The sequence below is a fragment of the Harmonia axyridis genome, chromosome X (assembly GCF_914767665.1).
Source record: "Harmonia axyridis chromosome X, icHarAxyr1.1, whole genome shotgun sequence".
In the NCBI taxonomy this organism is placed as follows: Eukaryota; Metazoa; Arthropoda; class Insecta; order Coleoptera; family Coccinellidae; genus Harmonia; species Harmonia axyridis.
Window position 1 is genome coordinate 10,127,931 of NC_059508.1, and position 18,253 is coordinate 10,146,183.

Below are 18,253 nucleotides of genomic sequence, written 5' to 3' on the forward strand. Positions count from 1 at the left end.
CAGCTTTACAAGAGTTAAAATTTACAGATATGTACCTCAGAATGTTCTTAAAAGGAGATACAAAGGAAAAGCAGAGATTCCTTAGATAATTTTAAGAAAAAAGTCCTATAAACGCTTCATTTTCGAGATACAGGGTGTTTCTTGTAAGTCTTACTCTGTTGTGATAATTTATGACATGTCTTTAATATTTTCAGCTATATCTCTCTTAATTTTTTCAAAATCGGGGGTAAACAAAATACTCCATTTGTCTATCAACACCATTCTTGGCACAGTTTTCAAACAGGGCAATGAATATATCCACTGAATTACTACTTTTTTTTTTAAATGAATAACATATGTATTTAGTTTGATCATAATGGGTTACTGGTAATAATAAAACTACAAATTGTATAAAAGATTAATATTCATATAAAATATACAAATATATTTCAATTAACAATAAGTACAATACTTTTAAAAAAACTTATTAATGCTCTACTTAATTTTTCCCAATATTTAAGCGATAACAGCATCTTTTCAATAAAAAGAAAAATAAAGAATTAATATCATTGAAAAATATAATGCTGTCTAATGTGTTCATAAAAGTGACATTATCACAAATTTTTTTCAGAAATTACTGAAAATTTTGATAGAATGAATATCCAAATTTATACAATATCAGTCTGTTTGCTTACATGTAAAAATTCTTAATGATTATGTTGGCACCTAATTTTTCTCAGGTTAATTTATCGAAAAGAGTAATTCAAATTAATCTAAGCATTCTGATAACAACTAGCATAGCACCAAGATATTTAGGGGTTTAAAGATTTGAATATAAAATGTTGTTGCTCGTGATAATTCTTTATGTCAAATCTAAGTCAATGAAAATTAAGATTTGTACAGCATTCAAAATGCTCTGAAACATGGAGATTTGGTTAAATTTATAGAACAAATGAATATTGTTTTTATTTGAAACCTAGTAAACCCCTCTAAATAATATAGGATAGCTAATCAATATGTTTTTTATTTGGCACCGTTCTTGGAAAAATCAATTACATTATATATATTTACTGTGATGACACAATCTTCCATACCAGCCAGAATCACAAACGCAAGTATCATCAACACATGTACCATGCTTACATTTTAGTCTACAGTTACTTCGATGTGGTTTTGCTCTTCCAATTTCACAGTGGTCTCCTTTAAACCCTTGGGGGCATCTGCATTTATTGATTCCTCTGCATCTTCCACCGTTTTGACATGGAATGATACATCTAGCTGAAGAGAGATCAAATTTTTAAAAATTATTTCAGTAAACTCAACAATTTGCGAGGAAAAAACTATCATTTTACCCATTTCTCTGATATTTTCCAATTTTGGGGTTGACTGATTGTTGAAGAACTCGGGGTCAAAATCAATTCTGACTGGCCGATCTTTGTATACCATGGTTCCGAAGTTATAGACATTTAAATTTTGTTTTCTGAATAATTGAAAAAATTCCCATCAGATCAAACGGAAATTTGAAAATCAATTCGTAATAAATTGAAGAACAGATAAATGTGGGTGATTCATCATTAAATTTGGAGAGAAAAAAGTCCTTATTGTCCCACAATCTTTATTTTAATAACTACTTGTTTCAAGTCATTTGTAAAAAGGTAGATTTAATCCAAAATAGACAAATTTGAATGTAAAATATCTTTTTTTTTCAATGATTTGGTGGCGATATGTAATAGCATGTGTTGAAAGTACCACTTCATTCTAAGTTTTCATGTCATATCACACTAGGAAGTTTTTACTTCAGATTTATGTTCAGACGATGAAGTATATTGAACCGAAAATCCAAAAAAAAATTACAAGAGCACAAATTTGTACAAGAGTGCAAAAGTCACTGACTACTTCAGGACTTTTCTCATTTTTCACTTACAGTATTCACAGTGGGGCCCATAGTAACCTTTAGAACATTCACAGGTATCCTTCTGGATACATTTTCCTCCGTTCAAGCATTTCTGACTGCATATACCTTGAATAAATCAAATGAATAATATTATAACTGAAACTTCCACATTTGAGTAGCTAACCTCCTTCACAATGTCTTCCTTGAAATCCTGGAGGACAGCTACAAACTCCTGGTGAAGTACAATTGCCTCCATTCATGCATTGGGGGTAGCATAATGCTGTCCTACAATACTGACCCATGTAACCTTCAGGGCACTGACATATCTTTTCATGATTGCACCAGCCTTGATTTGCACATTTTTTATCACATTCTGGATCTGGACCTTCAAAATTTTTAATATTTTGACAGTTTATGTCTTATATTAATGAAACCATGGTAATACCTGTAGTTAACTAGCAATTTAAACAACTTAGTGCAAAATACTTACTTCTTTGTGCGCATTCTTTGCGTAACTTTAGTCTTAATGGAGTCCCATTTAGAGGTTTTCCTTTTCTACTTTCAATAAGTAAACCTATACCAAATGTTGCAATACCAGAGCTATTACCTAAGCAGGGCAATAAAATACTAAACTCCTTCGGTCTCTTAGGAACTCTTCCTTTAGTTTTTATTGAAATCACTGGGGCTTCTAAAATACTCTCATCAAATGATTGTAGACGATCAAAGTTGTAGTAATATTTCTTCATTCCTGCTTTCCAAGTAAAATTTACATAACTCACTTCTGAAGGTATAAGAGGTAAATATTTTTCAAAATTCTTGTCCAATATATAAGGTAGTACATTCCCATTCGAAATTGCATAAATTTCCATTGACATACCTGTAATTAATTTGTTTCTACAATTTTATCTGCAATATTTCTTGGGTATCTAATAGAAATATAATAGTATAGAATCTTGTTTATTGTTAATACTTCTGTTAAGAAGGCATCAACCCGAATTCAAAAAACTTGTGTTTCTTTTTATTCTTCATGATTCAAACTAATTATATTATACATAATACATATAGAACACTATGGTACAGGACACACTGGGATGAAATCCCATTTCTGAACCTGAGACGATACTTACCACTAAACATTTTAACCTGTTTTTCATCAATCCATAAGGCCAAATCACCATTATTTCTAGGGTCATTTTTTTGACCGTTCCTCGTTTCAACTAGTGATAGATGAATAATATACAACAGTATAAATCGCCACATACTAGAGTACTGTAGTGGAATTCTACAACAGATTTTGTATACATTCTTATTAGGAAGAAACTGGAAAATTACAAGCAACCAAGCAAAAGATCATACCATATCATATCGTTTTCAAACTGCGTTCCTTATATCTAAATATTAAGACACAACACAAGTCAAGCGAAAAGCAATTCTCTAATCTTCAATTGTAGCACAGCTAAGATAGCAAGAAAAAAATAAAATACGAGGAACATTCCGGCTATGATTTGCAACTTACTTTAAAGGATAAAGTTAGCAATTGAAAAAGCTGGTATTATAATAATTATATAAAACTATTCAAATATTTCCAAATATTTTATTACAAATTTCATCACCATACTATTTAAATATCTTTTATTTTTATTTACAGTAGTCATAGAGAATAATAATTATCTCATAGAGATATATTTTCAAATTTATTTTTCATTCTTTGTCTAATTGTTAATCTAACAAAATATTCAAGTCAGTTAGATTGAAGTCAATTTCTTGTGAATTGTAGATTTCAACATTTTTGCCAATGCAGTGGTTTTGACTCATGCCTTTTTAATTTTGTTCCCTACGAGAAAATCAAGTTAGAATATTTGCTTCATTCTGTGCTTCCTATTTTGAGGTTATTTGTTATTGAAGATTTTGTAGCATCTTGTTTTTACACAACTTTTTAAAGTGAAAAAATTTTACTCGTAAATTCGCTGTGAACAGCATGATTCCCTAAGAACATAGCTGTCAATAATTTACGAAAATCGAAAACGAATTCAACGAACAATGGGTTTAACTACCAATGAGATTTCCAAATTGAAGGTACCAGAATTGAAAAAAGAGTTGAAGCAACGGGGTTTAAACACGACTGGAAATAAAAACGAATTAGTTGAGCGGTTACAAGAAGCTTTAAAATCGCCCGAAATGAGCACTGGATCTTTGGAGTCGGACATCTTAGAAGATGACCTCCTTAATGATGATGATGATGAACACCATAATACAAGTGAAACAGTATTAGATTCTGATGTAGAAAAAGCTTTGGAAGAATCTTCACTTACCCTTCCCAGCCTCACAAGTGAAAGTCTTACAAGTGAAAATTCCAATGGTATTGAGAAAAAACCAAAAAAAATCAAACTCCAGAGGGATATTCCACTACTAGAGGAAACAGTACCACATGTTAAACCTCTTATAATTAATACTCCACCTAAACTCATCAAACTGTCTGGATTAAGTTTTAAGGAGAGATTAGAACTGCGAGCAAAAAAATTTGGTGTTGAACCCCCTGGATCTGCTAAACTTCTTGCCAGGGCTGAAAGGTTTGGTGCTCTGGAAAATTCGTCAGAACCAAGTGAAATGGAGAAACTTAAAAAAAGAGCTGAACGATTTGGTGGATCTGTTGCCAAAACAATGACGAAAATAGAAATGAAAGAAAAATTAGAAGCTCGAAAAGCTAGGTTTGCTGCTAGTAAGGAGTGAAGTGAAAATTCACATGTTATTTTTAATTTATTAAGTGGAAAATTGACATATAACGTAGACAGATTAAATATGTTACTTTTAGTGTTTTACCATCTAAGTTTTTTTAATAATCTGTAAATTTTCTTTCCAAGTCAGTAGAAGTAAAGAAATCATTAAATCATTATGTTCATTACTATCTTCATGAAAGCATTTAATCTAATTCAGTTCCCTAGAATAATGTGAATACCTAATAATTCAATTATTTAATTGATTTTTCCAATTTTAAAAAACTCTTCTCCCTGAATTTATTTCATTAATTTTTAATGTCTTAAGAACAGATTTTTTTCGTATTTTGTATATGAATTAATAAAAATGAAGAACCAAATTTAAATTTTATTCAATTATATTGTATATATGGTAACTTTGGAAAATATACCTTCAAAAAATTAGAAATCTAACTTCAATAAAAAACTGAAAGGGGCTGAATAACCCAAAATATAATTTGGATTAAAAGGACCAAATGAGCAACCTTTTTTTTTATTTTATGTTTTATGGGTGAAAAAAATATGAAAGCTTGTTCCAATTTACTTATATTCTTTGAAGTATAAAATTTGAACATTTCTTGTATAAATTACAATTAGAAATAACTTAAACTGAATGAAAAACGGGAAAAATGTACAAATTCAAAATAATTGAATTGCAAATATTGTCTATCTGACAACTAGTAGGTCAGTGCTGCTTCTTGTTCGTTTTGGCCAATTTTTCGTATTTACTCTTGCTGCTGTACCATAATGCAAGTGGTATAACCAAAGATGGTGTTGTCATTAAAGCAAAAGCTAACCAGTCCCAGCAGTGAGAAGAGAATTTCTTGTCATAATCCCTGAAAGCAATGATGCCACCTTCTCCAGGTTCACTGCTGTGGGAAATTTGAACCTACAAAACAGATCAATTTTTCATTTGCCCAAGAAATTTTCTCATTGGAAAATTTATCAGAAATTAAGATTGAAGTGAAACTCACAGTGGAAGCATCTTCTGAAGACTTATATCTGACTTCAGCACTGGTAAAATTGAAATAACCATAGCTCTTAGGCCTTACTACAACTACATGGGATACATTAGATTGCGGAGGTATTCTAGAGAATTCTGCAAATAGATGACCGCCAGCTACATCAAATACATCTGGATGGAAAGCATTATCAGTTAGTGTAACTGCTACAGCAGCAGCATTTCCTATGTTGTATATTGAGTATTTTATTTCTATATCCTTTGTTTCTACTAGGTACTTGTTGAGAATTTGCTTGGAAACTAAGAGTTTTGGACCACTTTCCTCCTCACTCTCACCACATACGGCAGCAAGTAATACAAAAATTAAGTAAATAGTAGACTTAATCATTCTAAAAGAAAATTAAATTAATTTTGATGAGAAAGATTCCTGTTGAAGTTGCAAATAACTCACTTTGTTTGTGTTATATTTCAGAAAATATTTCAAAAACAAGGAACAGCTTCCCAAACGACTACTACTAATAAAATGAAAAATCCTACGAGGTTAATCTGTCAACTTTAGGTCATTGCATGAACGCCACGAAGCTCCACGTTCAAATTCTGATCGGACATTCTGTCAGAAGCGTGGAACAACAGGAACCATAGTTACTGATAAAATCAACTGGATAATCTTGTCTGTAAGAATTGTTTTTTTTCTAATATTGTATTTGTTTTTCACATTCAAATCATGTAAATTGCGATAGTGATTTAATTTTTTTTTAATATCAGTTAGTCATAGAATATGCTATATTGTTTTAAAAGTCGAATGTCGGTCTGTCAGTGTCAGTTTGCCAATGCCAGTGTACAATTAGCTGTCCTCGCCCTTTACGGTGTTAGTTGAGACAATTAGCAGGGCAAATAATTTGGTCATTCGGCGAAAGATCAACTCTATAAAAATTAAAGTACCATTAATGTGTAGTACTTTGAATATTAGCTATTTCATTAACTCAATTCATCTATTTTAAGGTTTAACATGGCAATTCCAACCAGAATATTAGGCAGAATTTTCGGTGAGCTTATATAATGTTTTTATATGGCTGTAAAAAAATGTATTAACCTAGGATCTCTATCGAAAAAACAGGCAGTTTGAAGCTTTTTTGTTCAGATTAATGTGTCTTGAACAGTATCAAAGTTCAATTCGATTTTCTCTAATCTGAATTTTTCAGCTGACAGTTTGAAGGTTGGCCAGTCAGTAAGGTTCAACAGTTACGAATCTACAAGATGGAATTTGAAACTAACTGCCAATACCAAAGTTATATGCCAAGGATTCACTGGAAAACAGGGTACTTTCCATAGCAAACAAGCTCTTGAGTATGGAACTAAAATGGTTGGAGGAGTTTCTCCTGGTAAAGGAGGAAAAACTCACTTAGATCTTCCAGTTTTCAATTCAGTTAAAGAGGTTGGATGAATTAAAAATTTTTGTTCAACAGTAATATGATCACAATTTTAGGCTCGTAGTGCTACTGGGGCAGATGCCACAGTTATTTATGTGCCACCTCCTGGTGCTGCAGCTGCTATCATTGAAGCTTTGGATGCTGAAATGCCTCTGATAGTTTGTATAACGGAGGGTATTCCTCAGCAAGACATGGTTAAAGTGAAACATAGGCTTCTAAGACAAAATAAATCCCGGTTAATAGGTCCTAACTGCCCAGGAATCATTGCTCCAGAACAAGTTAGCAAATGACGATGGAATATGAAGATAAACTAAACTCATTCATTCTTGTTTGCAGTGCAAAATTGGTATTATGCCTGGACATATCCACCAAAAAGGAGTAGTTGGTGTTGTTTCAAGGTCAGGTACATTGACCTATGAAGCAGTCCACCAAACTACCCAAGTTGGTCTTGGTCAGACCCTCTGTGTTGGTATAGGGGGTGATCCATTCAATGGCACTGACTTTATCGATTGCTTGGAAGTGTTTCTGAAAGATCCTGAAACCAAAGGTATTATTCTGATTGGAGAAATTGGTGGTGTAGCTGAAGAACAAGCTGCTGATTACTTGTCGAAACACAATAGTGTAAGTAGATATTTGGAGGTTTTCCATCCAAAATTCATCAAAAACGTTTTAGGGTCCTAATGCAAAACCTGTCGTCTCCTTCATTGCGGGGGTATCAGCACCCCCTGGACGTCGTATGGGACATGCTGGAGCTATAATTTCGGGCGGAAAAGGTGCTGCCATTGACAAAATAAATGCTTTAGAAAAGGTAAACCATCTTAAATAGTTTATTAGGCTTCTCTAAATCAATTTCATTTTAGGCTGGAGTAATCGTTACAAGGTCTCCCGCACAAATGGGCAACGAACTTCTCAAAGAAATGCGGCGCTTGAACATTGCTTAAGCAACCATTCTTTAATGTAACTTTTTTATGATGTGTGTTTTCATGTAAAATAGTTGTACTATAGCCATTGTTTCCTCATATTGCACTATGTTATTTATATCATTTTCCAACCAAAAATATTGTACTAATCAAAAAGTTTTTACGGCCAAATTTTATTTTAAAGAAATTTTTATCTGTGAAATATTTTCCTTCAAATTATATACGCATGGAGTTTTGGGGAGAAATTCCATTGTTATTTATATTAGTAAAGAACTGTTAAGTTTAAATGAGTTTGTTTTTTGTTTATCCTAGGGAAGGAATTGTCTTGTTGATCCTATTTACTATCATTATTTTATCTGGAAAGTCTAGGGAATATGTTCAAAAGGCTAAAATTAGAGATATCTGTTGAAAACTAATCTTTCTCACCACACCACGATATTTTGAGTTGTCCAAAGTGCATTAATTAAATTCATTATTTTATTTATCTTCAATAATGAACTATGACATTGGTATTCCTATCTAAAAAATTTATCAGAAATTCATTTTGAATGGACTTTGTTGCTTCTTACAAAACAATATTTAAAATTTTATATTTTGAGATTTGTGGAGAGCTTGTAAAATTTGTTTATTGAACCTATAGATTAAAATTTTTTCTCATTAATGTGTATTGTGTTAGTATGCAATTTATTTCCAAATGTCCTTCTTTAAATCTCAATTAAAGACAATCATTAGCATTTTCTTTCAGAAATAGATCTCTGTTCTCAAAAACACCCTTTTTTACAAAGTTGAAAATTGCTGTTTGGATTGATTTTTCTTTCGAATAATTATGTTGATTTTTGGAGAAAATATGGTTTTTCACAAGAAATATCATGATATGATTATAGAAGGCAAGTTCAAAAACTAGTGAAAATTTTAATTAAATACTATTGGTTTTACCATGGCTTGCTTCACTCTGAAAGGAAAGACTCCCATCCTCAATAAATTGTTTATTACTAGGGATGGGAATACCAGTAACTCACCAGTCGCGTTACATTCGCGACCGCTCCAGAAAAATACCGCGATTTTGTAACTGTGGTAACAAAACCGTAGGCGATTGCAACTAAGTTGAGTACCAGCGACGGAGGAACGAAGGAAACGAGACCGTTGGTATACCTAGACTATTTGTGGACTGTCCTGTTGATTAATAATTCATTGTTCATTGAGTTTCTACGTATGCAAGCATAACAAAATCATAAAACTATAAAAATGTTTTGGTGGCTCAGAATAACAACAAAGGTTAGAATCTTCGAAGGGCATCTCATTAAAAACAGATGGTGTAAACTCCAGTGGAAATATACCATCATCGGGTAATCTAGGTATTACGTGAAAGAAATTATATCTGGAATTTCATTGGCAAATTGAATATTACAAATTTTATTATTATTTCACATATAGTAATATCTAGAATCGATTTTTTGTTTACCGTTATTTTACAGAGAATTTTTAAGTATATTTGCATTTCCGATTGAGAATAAGGTTCAATTGTTGAAAGTAATCTCGGACTAACTAATTTACATTTGTTACAACCAATTTTTATCGAATCAAAAAATATTTAAAAAAAAACATCGAAAATATTGAAATCATTAATCGAATTGTTTAGTTCGAATTCTAGAAAATACTATGGAAATCAAATATATTCCATTAGGCACTGAAAACACAATGGCAAAAACGATTTTTACGAAGTTACAGGAAGGTAAAGTAATTTCTCCTCGTTGAACATGGCGCAAATGAATGAAAAAAAAAATTAAAAGCACTGACAGCAGGAGTTTTTGGGTGATCATAAATGAATTTAGTTTTGTAAAAGGCACTGGCGTACTATTTTTTTTTCGATGTTATTATTCGAAGTCCGGTGCCGGTACGCCGTAACTATCGTTACTTTGGAACCGGTTACTTTACGTTTGTGGAAAGCGCGACTACGTTACTCAAAAATACCGTTCCAAAATCGCGGTATTGAAATACCGTCCCATCCCTATTTATTTCTGTTCTAAGAGGTTCCAGTATTTCTTTCACGTTTGTTTTATGTTACTCATCTCCACTCGTCTGCTTTTTTTTGCAAAAATGATATTTTCAAGTTCTTGCAAACTAATTACCTATCAAATATAACCTAATATAACATAGCGTTTTTTTTTTTTTTCGATTTCAAATGAATTTTTTTTTAATCGATTTCAAATGAAGTGATTCATTCATTTGTATAGAATTTTTCCATTTGATTTTTATATGAGTTGTTTATTGCCTTATCTAGAGCAAGGTTTACAAAGTATTTGTTAAATTCATTCGAAATCTCTTCCAAATTGCCATAAATAGTAAATTTTTTTTTCTTCAGATCTACTTTTAATGGAATTCATGAATGACCCCATTGTTTGTTATTTCTCTATTAATCGTCTATATTGGAAAAACAACGCACATTTGAGCCTTAAAAAGGCATTTTTGGCTATTCCTACCACCTCTGCTACTTACCTACTGAGAACAGTATTCCCAACTACCTTTGGTAGTTTTTAGTGAAAAGGGATTGCATTCTGTAAATATTGTACTTCCCTGGCCAAGTAATAAAAAAAAATGGATGATTTCAAGAGTGCTATATTATAATACACTGATGCCTACACAAAAAATTGTAATTTGTACAGTTCCTTTAAAAAATTTGTATGTAAACGTAATCAACACAAATATGCATTCATGACTTGTAGTTTCTGAACATAAAACGATTGTACAAAATTGTATTTACAAATATTCCTTGTACCAGAGTTCAAAAAAATCACTAGTAAGTCTATAAGGGTGAGGAAAAATAACTCGAATTGAAAAAAATTGCAAATAAAAAATATCGTGGACGAGAACTCATTAATGCCATTTAGTATTTCCTTATACTACTAGGTATTTTGTTATAATCAAAACGATCGGAATAATTGTTGATAGCTGGTGGGGGTGGACAGGCTGGGGCCATTGTTATGTTGGACCCACCACCAAAGTTGGGACTTCTTCCAGTGTTATTCCACCTGTGGAAATATCACTTGAGAAACTGATTCAAAATTGTTTCAAGTACATAAACAAGTTCTATATAGTTACACATAGATAGTTACATCTAGAATTGTCTGTAACTCACCATGTTTATTTATGTTGAATAAACATTATTATTATATTTTGTGAAGACCCAAACACCGAAAGGTATCGTTGGGATTTTGATTATATATAATAATATATATTTTGTGAAGAAGTTTATTATGTTCAATTCAACCTGTAAGAGAGATTTGAAATTGCTATAGCTTTCATATATTTGAAAAAAAAGCTGCAATTCAAATACATGCTCACAAAAAATTTCATATTGAAAAGAAACTTCATCAAATTATTTCAAAGGAGGCAGACAAAAAGTTGGAAAATGCCATTTTCATATTTATTTGAATATTGTATATCACAAATTAAGTTTGAGGAAAAAATCAACAAATTTTGTTTTGTCCAAAATAATTATTTATAGTAACGATTAATATAAACACTGCTTCAATTAACCCACCTTTCAGTTGGTGCATTTGAACGCCAAGCATCTTCCTTGGGCCATTTGGGATTGTTAGTAAATTGCTTAGGGGAGGGGGCATTCCATGATGGGCCTCTCGATTCGAAATGTGGCATATCTGAAATGAATTGATGCTAAGTTCTCACATATGTAATTGTATGTATTATGAATTGAGGTTATACCCCGCTCCAAAAAATTTAAAATATTCAATTTTAGTGGAATATTAGTAATTGACCCCTGCGCAAATTAGGCCAATTGAAAAGTACCCAGTCTGATGCACACATTGTGGTGCTAGTATTAAATCTATATGATTTTCAGGTAGTACCAACCTTTAAACAATACGTGACAGCAGTCAGACCATTAGTTTGTGAGATATTGCGTTGCTAGTGTAGCTACTTTTGTTACTTGAAAAAAGATGGAAAAATAATTTTGAATGACCGTAAAATGAAGTTGATCGAGATAGAAGACATTGTGAAGATATCATCTGATCGTGTACATATCATTCACGAATATTTGTACTACATGTGAAATCTGTGTTCAAAATGGGGGCCGCGCGAGCTCACAATCGATCAAAAGCAACAACGTGTTAATGATTCTGAGCAGTGTTTGAAGCTGTTCAAGTGCAATAAACCTGAATTTTTACGTCGATATGTGACAATGGATGAAACATGCTCCATCATTTCACTCCGGAGTCCAATCGACAGTCAGCTGAGTGGACTGCACACGATCAATCGAATTCAAAGCGAGGAAAAACACAACAGTCAGCTGGCACGGTTATGGCATCAGTAATCCGGGATGCGCAAGGTATAATATTCATTGATTACCTACAAAAGGGCCAGACCATCAACAGCGATTATTATATAGTTGCGTATAGATGCGTTATTGGATCGTTTAAAGGATTAAATCGTTAAAAAACGGTCTCATTTGAAGAAAAAACGGGTGCTGTTTCATCAAGACAATGCGCAGAGTCACAAATCAATGAAAACAATGGCAATATTGCATGAATTGCGCTTCGAATTGCTTCTGCATGCACCGTATTCGCCAGATCTGGCCCCCAGCGACTTTTTCCTGTTCTCAGACCTCAAAAGAATGCTCGCTGGAAAGAAATTTAGCGCCAATGAGGAAGTAATCGCCGAAACTGAGGCCTATTTTGAAGCGAAAGGCAAATCGTTCTACAAAAATGGTTGGAAGATCGCTATAAACGCTGTATTGCCCTCAAAGGCAACTATGTTGACTAATAAAGTAAAAATTTGCCAAAAAAATTTGTTTTACTATGGTAGACCGGGAAATTTTTAATTGGCCTGTTACAGTCGAAACTGAATACCCAAAACAAATTTCATTAAAATAGGACGAGTATTGTAGGAGATAAGGTTGTTACAAGGGTGTGCGGACACATAGACAGACAATAAACCAAAGTTGTTGAGGATCGTCTGAAACGCATTTGTGTGTAGAAATTATCAAATCTGAGAGAATAAATTTCTCTTTAAACCGGAATTAAATTGAAATTTCTCAATTTCTTGGAGCAGTGCATACTAACTAAGGGATGCTTGAAATGGGGGTATTTTTTAAGCATACGCTTACCAGTCGATGAACTTGCAAATGGTCTAGATGAAGATGTTGGCATTTTAGGCTTACCATCTGACATAACACGCCTCTCTCCTGGACGATAGTGAGGGCTACGTTCTCTTTCGCGTTCAAACCTGTGTTCTTTCGTTACCCTGTCAAAAAAAGTGTCAAAAATGCACATCATAACATATCCAAAAGACTTGAGTATACCTTGAGCTTACACTTGGTATGGCATCTCTGCTTCGTTCGTGCAATTCCCTATCACGAATATTCTCGTAGGGTCTACTATCGAATTTACCAGAACTAGGCCTACCACCCATAGAGCCAGAGGAATGTCTGTTACGGTCAGAATCGAAGTCTCTGCTGCCTCTCTTTTCTGAGATATCCCTTTTATCATAAGGAGATTTGTATTCCTTGGAGGAAAACTTCTTCGGAGGACTCGAATCTCTCAACTTTGAACTTAAAAAAAAAATTAATTTATAACATGCGCAAGCATTTTTTCCATTTGATGAACTACCTGCTTTCGAAATGAGGAGGGGGAGGTTCGTTGAAGTGTCGGGTATCAGAAGACCTCTTTCTATCTTCGAACGATTCGTCTCTGCGATAAGGAGCAGGTCGCTTGGTAGCTCTTCTGTCCTCCTCCAAACGAATTCTGGTCCTCTGCAGTTCCATCTTCTCCAGTTCAATTCTTTCTCTTTCCAACTTCTGCCTTTCTCTCTCCAATTTGATCAGCTCGTTCTTTTCTCTTTCAATTTTTTCCCTTTCAATGCGCAGCTTTTCTCTTTCCCGTTCCAACCTATTAGCTTCTGAACGTTGCCTGCGTTCAATTTCTTTCTGACGGAGTCTTTCTTCATGCCTACGGCGTGATTCTTCCCGCAAAAGACGCTCCTTTTCTCTTAGCCTCTGGCGTTCGCGAGTCTCCTATTAAGAAAGATCATTAGGACATACCAAAAGAGTTGTTACTATAAAAAAAAAATTCTACTACAGGGTCACCTCGAGAAACCTTTTAAAATATTCAATAGGGCTGCACTCAGCATAGTGAGTCTCGGGGTCTTTCACCTTTCCAGGGTACAATGCAGTCACCATATTAGACGAGAGTTGAAAAAATTTGAAATCGATGTCAATTGTCATCTTTATAACACTTTATATGTGAAGAAGGAACTCAGATGAAAGTTTTCCTCGCAAAAATCTTGATGCTCCGAATTTCAGAGAGCTGAAGCCAATTTTGACCTAAATGTATATGTATGGAATTTGATCTAGCCCCTTTGATCTTCCAACTTCAACAGGTGCAATTTCTTTGTTAAGATATTCGAAAGAGGAAGTTCTTCAACATAAAGTGAAAAGTATATGTTTGATGAATAATTTTCTGTTTGGAAGAATAAATCTTATCATTTTATAGAATATCAAGGATTCTCGGAGTCACCCTGTATCATCACAATGGTGGAAATAAGATTCATTTTAATGAAATAATGTGGTGAATGAGCGTTCAAAACTGGAATTCAACTGAAGAATTCAAATAAATTAATCTCACATTTAACCTGGGACTTACTCGTATTTTATCGAAAGTAAGAATTTCCTTATTCTTACGCTCGCGAGAACGTGACCTAACAGAGCCCCGCTCCTTAGATGTTCTTTTGCTGTCACGGCTTTTTCTGTCACTTGACACATGCTGAAAATTTCCGATTTTATATTTTCTTGTAAATTTTGCCTTGTGGTATTATTTACCCTCTTCCTGTCTTCTTTGCGTTCCCCTTTATCATCTTTGTCTTCCTTGTCATCAGTTTTCTTTTCTGCATCTTCTTTATCCAATTGTTCCGGCTCACTTTCCTTCGCCTTATCGTCGCTGTTGTCTTTAGGGGCTTTATCGTCATCTTCTTTTTGACTCTTAGGTTGAGAAGCAGGAGATTTTTCTCTTTTTGAAGACGATTTGGAGCGATCAGGACTTTTCCTGCCATTTTTGCCTTGCTTCAGTTGTTCCCCTCTAACTACATCGAACTAAAATAAACAGCAGCTATAGATCCACCCATCGATTTGTTTCTCAAGTTTTACCTTCTCGATTTTTATGATATGGCCATTCAGCTCGGTGTTATTCAAGTTTTCAATGACCTTATTAGCATCTTCAACAGAACCCATTGTAACATATCCGAAACAACATGTTCCAGGATATTTAGCATTGACAACTACTTTAGCGCCAACTACTTTGCCATATTCAGATAAAGCCTGTTTAATATCACAAGCACGTGTGTTCATAGCTACATTACTTATCCATATGGCACGAGGATTGGCGTTACTTGGCACCTTTTTACCATCGGAACTGCTGTGAAAGAAACAATACTACTTAAATATCGTCCAACATAAGTTAAACATGAGGCCTGACAAAGCTATGAGAAAGCTATGAGAAATCACGTTGAAATATAGTTTTCTTGTTCTGATAATATAACACTCCTCAGTGAAATAATTTTGATCAATTTCCAAAATGCGGCCATTTACAAATTTTGTTCATGGGCAAGGAGAAAAAACTTGTGGAAATGATCCATATAAATCATTATCATTGATTTACTCTCGTCTACTTGGAAAAATTAAGAATATGAAAAAAGTTTTCACAAGCACTGTTTACAGAACACAAGATTCAAGTGCCTAAGAGTTCAGGTTGCAAAGGGCACAGTGATTAACCAAAATAGAATATAGTCCTTAGAACTGCAGCATATTTTCTTGTCACATTGTTAGCTAACATTGCATTAAAGCATTCCTTGTCATCTGTATAATTTATAATTACACTTCCCTCCAATGTTGACTGCTTGGTTACATTAAGCTTTTGAAAAAGCTCAAAAGTTATTTTCATTAAATACAACCATTTCAATAGCTTCGAGTATTTTTTGTCAGACCTCTTATAAATCTATTCGTATCAACACGTATCAACGAACAACATCTGAAAAATTATAGCTACCGGAATCCACAAGAACATTTGAAAATTTTCATCATAAATGGATTTCAAACCACTATACGATTACCAGATCAAGGTCATCATTGACAACCTTGGTTATCCAAAACTGCGATCTTGAAGAATATTTATTCCTTTTGTAACCTTCTTGTGGTACATAAGACTCTTATCTTTGTAAAAAGGTCTATCTGCCATAGTTCTTATTTGAAAATCCAAATAACTCAGATAAATAGGTTGAGATTGTACATGAACTGCTGGAAGTTTGCATCTTGGAATCCACAAAGTGCTCTTTTATTGTCCATCACAGCATGTTCTGCATTCTCTTCAATAATATGGCTCTTGCCGGTTGACACATGTCATTTCAATATATCACTTCACTAAATGGATAACTGGTAAATGGAATGTAGAAGAATTTAACCAACCTCGATGAATCTGCTGCTTCCTTCTTTGTAGTTTCGGCCTCAGATGTTGACTTGTCTGCATTTTCTCCCTGGGATTCTTCCACATTAGCTGATTTCTTCTCATCTAGAGGAAGAAATGAAATCGAAGATATTTAAATTCTAGCTCAAATATGGTGCCCCGATGTCTGAGAACTTCACAGTTGTAAAACATTAATAAAACATATATAACAAATTATTGAATGAAATTCATTTGATCTTATAAAGAATTTTAAATATTCTTAAGTTAACTGCTTCCATTTTTCGATACACTTCACTTCTTGAGGAAATCACATAACACTTACTGCATGACTTTTTTACGGTGACATAAAAACTAACAATGCATCAGCTTCATTTGGAGATTCATTTTCAACTCTCCTCTATTCTTCTTTCACAGGATCAAAGAAACAGGAAGTAGCACTAGAAGTAACGCAACTGCAGTCTCAGTATAATCATCTACATTCTGATATCTTCTTGCTATGTAACATGCCTTGGTGATGATAATTCGATTATAGAACATCAGCCTCCAAAAAAAAATCAAACATTGATCGCTCTCATGATGTCTATGAAGAATTTGAAAATTTATATTCTTCTCTTCTGGCTTCCCATTCAGGAAAGTCGCAATGGTGTTGTATTGATTTCACACAATCATGCTAGTTTTTATGTCACCAATGTCATGTCTTCCATATGTATCAAATATATATTGAATAATTCTGAATAGCAAATACACCAAATACAAATAATTGCAAAGAGAACATACCTAATTCTGGTTTATCCTTGCTAGTCGTTGTCTCGGGTATGTTCTGAAATGATATTAATTTTAAATACTACATCCTCACAAAATTTCAAATAATTTACTTCATCATCTTGAATCTTTTCTTCTTCTTCCAAGGTTAAAGTAATGGGAGACTCATGATCATCTTCTTTCTGATTGTTCTTATCATCAAGTTCTTCTGATTCAGGCTGAAATATGAATTTATTATAAAATGCTTACATTTTAATGAGGAATTAGAGCTTGAAATAGATTTATTTCTTACTTTTTCAGACTTAGAAGCACCCTGCACTGGTTTATCTTTAATACTTTCCGTATTTGTATCATCTGTCTTATCAGAGTCCGACTTACCTAAGAAGAGATTTAATAGAAAATTGGGGAAGAGAAATAAATTAGAAAAATCATTCATTACCTGATACAGATAGCCTTTTGACCGGCGTTTTCTCGTCAGAAGGTTTAAATAAATACGTTTCGGGATCTTTCCCTTCTTCAATGATAGCCTAAACACGAAAACATTTTAGGTGAATTCTCATGTAACTATCTAATCATTACCTTTTGTAATCTGTCCATCAAAACTTGCTTAACACCCTTTTGATCAAGTCCTCTTTTCTCCAATTCAAGTTTCAAATCCACTACTCTCAATTCACTTAGCTTTTTACAATCAGAATCTGACATTATAGCGAATTCTTAAAGCTAAATAAACGACTAATGAAGAATTGATCAATTCAGTTAAATGCGATTGTAATGGATGAAAAAATTCAATATGACGTGCACTGTCCACAGTACCTAACTCTTCATAGGATGCAGACAATGTTGCCAGACTGATAGGCGTATATTTCCGTAGAAATATCATTATAATATATATTTCAACAAAATCTTTTTTCTTCATTTCAAATAAAATAAAATAATCTTTGAGGAGTTGAAAAAAAAGCTTTTTTGTCTAAATTTCTTAAAAATTTTTTAAGAAAAAGCTTTCAGTAATGTTTCGAATCATTAAAAAAGCGAATATTAAATATGGCGCTGAAAGTAATGATAGGACGATGAAAAATTGAAGAAGTT

At 33.3% G+C, this 18,253-nt stretch overlaps 5 protein-coding genes across 13 annotated transcripts; 2 read left to right on the forward strand and 3 right to left on the reverse strand.

Annotated features, from left to right (window-relative positions):
* Positions 1-385: 385 nt before the first annotated feature.
* Positions 386-3,522, reverse strand: LOC123686312 (protein shifted). 5 transcript variants are annotated; one of them, XM_045626365.1, is made up of 7 exons: positions 3,390-3,515; positions 3,230-3,329; positions 3,001-3,155; positions 2,364-2,750; positions 2,058-2,261; positions 1,904-1,999; positions 386-1,257 (listed from the first exon to the last, which is right to left on the reverse strand). In XM_045626365.1, the coding sequence occupies exons 3-7, from the start codon at positions 3,131-3,133 to the stop codon at positions 1,037-1,039; spliced, it is 1,041 nt and encodes a 346-aa protein (XP_045482321.1). In that variant the 5' UTR covers positions 3,134-3,155; positions 3,230-3,329; positions 3,390-3,515; the 3' UTR covers positions 386-1,036. The 5 variants fall into 5 exon arrangements, with proteins under 5 accessions (XP_045482321.1, XP_045482319.1, XP_045482322.1 ...); XM_045626363.1 differs by having other exon boundaries at positions 2,058-2,291; XM_045626366.1 differs by having other exon boundaries at positions 2,058-2,258; positions 3,390-3,513.
* A 226-nt stretch (positions 3,523-3,748) lies between these two features.
* Positions 3,749-4,764, forward strand: LOC123686314 (uncharacterized protein C31H12.03c). The gene has a single exon (XM_045626372.1). The coding sequence runs from the start codon at positions 3,914-3,916 to the stop codon at positions 4,601-4,603; it is 690 nt and encodes a 229-aa protein (XP_045482328.1). The 5' UTR covers positions 3,749-3,913; the 3' UTR covers positions 4,604-4,764.
* Positions 4,765-5,155: 391 nt separating this feature from the next.
* On the reverse strand, positions 5,156-6,181 carry LOC123686315 (translocon-associated protein subunit beta-like). Its single transcript, XM_045626373.1, has 3 exons — positions 6,039-6,181; positions 5,601-5,976; positions 5,156-5,515 (listed from the first exon to the last, which is right to left on the reverse strand). The coding sequence occupies exons 2-3, from the start codon at positions 5,973-5,975 to the stop codon at positions 5,312-5,314; spliced, it is 579 nt and encodes a 192-aa protein (XP_045482329.1). The 5' UTR covers position 5,976; positions 6,039-6,181; the 3' UTR covers positions 5,156-5,311.
* Positions 6,155-8,224, forward strand: LOC123686313 (succinate--CoA ligase [ADP/GDP-forming] subunit alpha, mitochondrial). Of its 3 annotated transcripts, none has more exons than XM_045626370.1 (7): positions 6,155-6,261; positions 6,590-6,633; positions 6,790-7,022; positions 7,074-7,295; positions 7,354-7,638; positions 7,691-7,825; positions 7,878-8,224. In XM_045626370.1, exons 2-7 carry the CDS (start codon positions 6,597-6,599, stop codon positions 7,956-7,958), a joined length of 993 nt encoding a protein of 330 aa, XP_045482326.1. In that variant the 5' UTR covers positions 6,155-6,261; positions 6,590-6,596; the 3' UTR covers positions 7,959-8,224. The 3 variants fall into 3 exon arrangements, with proteins under 3 accessions (XP_045482326.1, XP_045482325.1, XP_045482327.1); XM_045626369.1 differs by lacking the exon at positions 6,155-6,261 and adding an exon at positions 6,409-6,525; XM_045626371.1 differs by lacking the exon at positions 6,155-6,261 and adding an exon at positions 6,419-6,538.
* A 2,313-nt stretch (positions 8,225-10,537) lies between these two features.
* Positions 10,538-17,983, reverse strand: LOC123685737 (scaffold attachment factor B2-like). Of its 3 annotated transcripts, none has more exons than XM_045625587.1 (14): positions 17,747-17,983; positions 17,607-17,694; positions 17,460-17,545; positions 17,281-17,385; positions 17,183-17,225; positions 16,408-16,510; positions 15,094-15,361; positions 14,770-15,039; positions 14,594-14,713; positions 13,562-13,965; positions 13,255-13,503; positions 13,114-13,196; positions 11,479-11,596; positions 10,538-10,966 (listed from the first exon to the last, which is right to left on the reverse strand). In XM_045625587.1, exons 1-14 carry the CDS (start codon positions 17,867-17,869, stop codon positions 10,822-10,824), a joined length of 2,205 nt encoding a protein of 734 aa, XP_045481543.1. In that variant the 5' UTR covers positions 17,870-17,983; the 3' UTR covers positions 10,538-10,821. The 3 variants fall into 3 exon arrangements, with proteins under 3 accessions (XP_045481543.1, XP_045481542.1, XP_045481541.1); XM_045625586.1 differs by having other exon boundaries at positions 13,060-13,196; positions 15,094-15,358; positions 17,747-17,982; XM_045625585.1 differs by having other exon boundaries at positions 13,060-13,196; positions 17,747-17,982.
* Positions 17,984-18,253: the final 270 nt, after the last annotated feature.

Excerpts from the sequence above, each read along its gene's own strand:
- LOC123686312 (XM_045626364.1), bottom strand. The coding sequence starts at position 3,133 with ATGTGGCGATTTATACTGTTGTATATTATTCATCTATCACTAGTTGAA. Across the intron at positions 2,000-2,057 it reads AGGAAGACATTGTGAAGGAG|GTATATGCAGTCAGAAATGC; the intron begins GTTAGCTACTCA and ends GATTTATTCAAG. Across the intron at positions 1,258-1,903 it reads TGGGCCCCACTGTGAATACT|CTAGATGTATCATTCCATGT; the intron begins GTAAGTGAAAAA and ends ATCTCTCTTCAG.
- LOC123686314 (XM_045626372.1), top strand. The coding sequence starts at position 3,914 with ATGGGTTTAACTACCAATGAGATTTCCAAATTGAAGGTACCAGAATTG.
- LOC123686315 (XM_045626373.1), bottom strand. The coding sequence starts at position 5,975 with ATGATTAAGTCTACTATTTACTTAATTTTTGTATTACTTGCTGCCGTA. Across the intron at positions 5,516-5,600 it reads CTTCAGAAGATGCTTCCACT|GTTCAAATTTCCCACAGCAG; the intron begins GTGAGTTTCACT and ends TCTGTTTTGTAG.
- LOC123686313 (XM_045626370.1), top strand. The coding sequence starts at position 6,597 with ATGGCAATTCCAACCAGAATATTAGGCAGAATTTTCG. Across the intron at positions 6,634-6,789 it reads AATATTAGGCAGAATTTTCG|CTGACAGTTTGAAGGTTGGC; the intron begins GTGAGCTTATAT and ends TGAATTTTTCAG. Across the intron at positions 7,639-7,690 it reads ACTTGTCGAAACACAATAGT|GGTCCTAATGCAAAACCTGT; the intron begins GTAAGTAGATAT and ends AAAACGTTTTAG.
- LOC123685737 (XM_045625585.1), bottom strand. The coding sequence starts at position 17,869 with ATGTCAGATTCTGATTGTAAAAAGCTAAGTGAATTGAGAGTAGTGGAT. Across the intron at positions 15,040-15,093 it reads ATATCATAAAAATCGAGAAG|TTCGATGTAGTTAGAGGGGA; the intron begins GTAAAACTTGAG and ends TGTTTATTTTAG. Across the intron at positions 10,967-11,478 it reads TCAAATGCACCAACTGAAAG|GTGGAATAACACTGGAAGAA; the intron begins GTGGGTTAATTG and ends ATATTTCCACAG.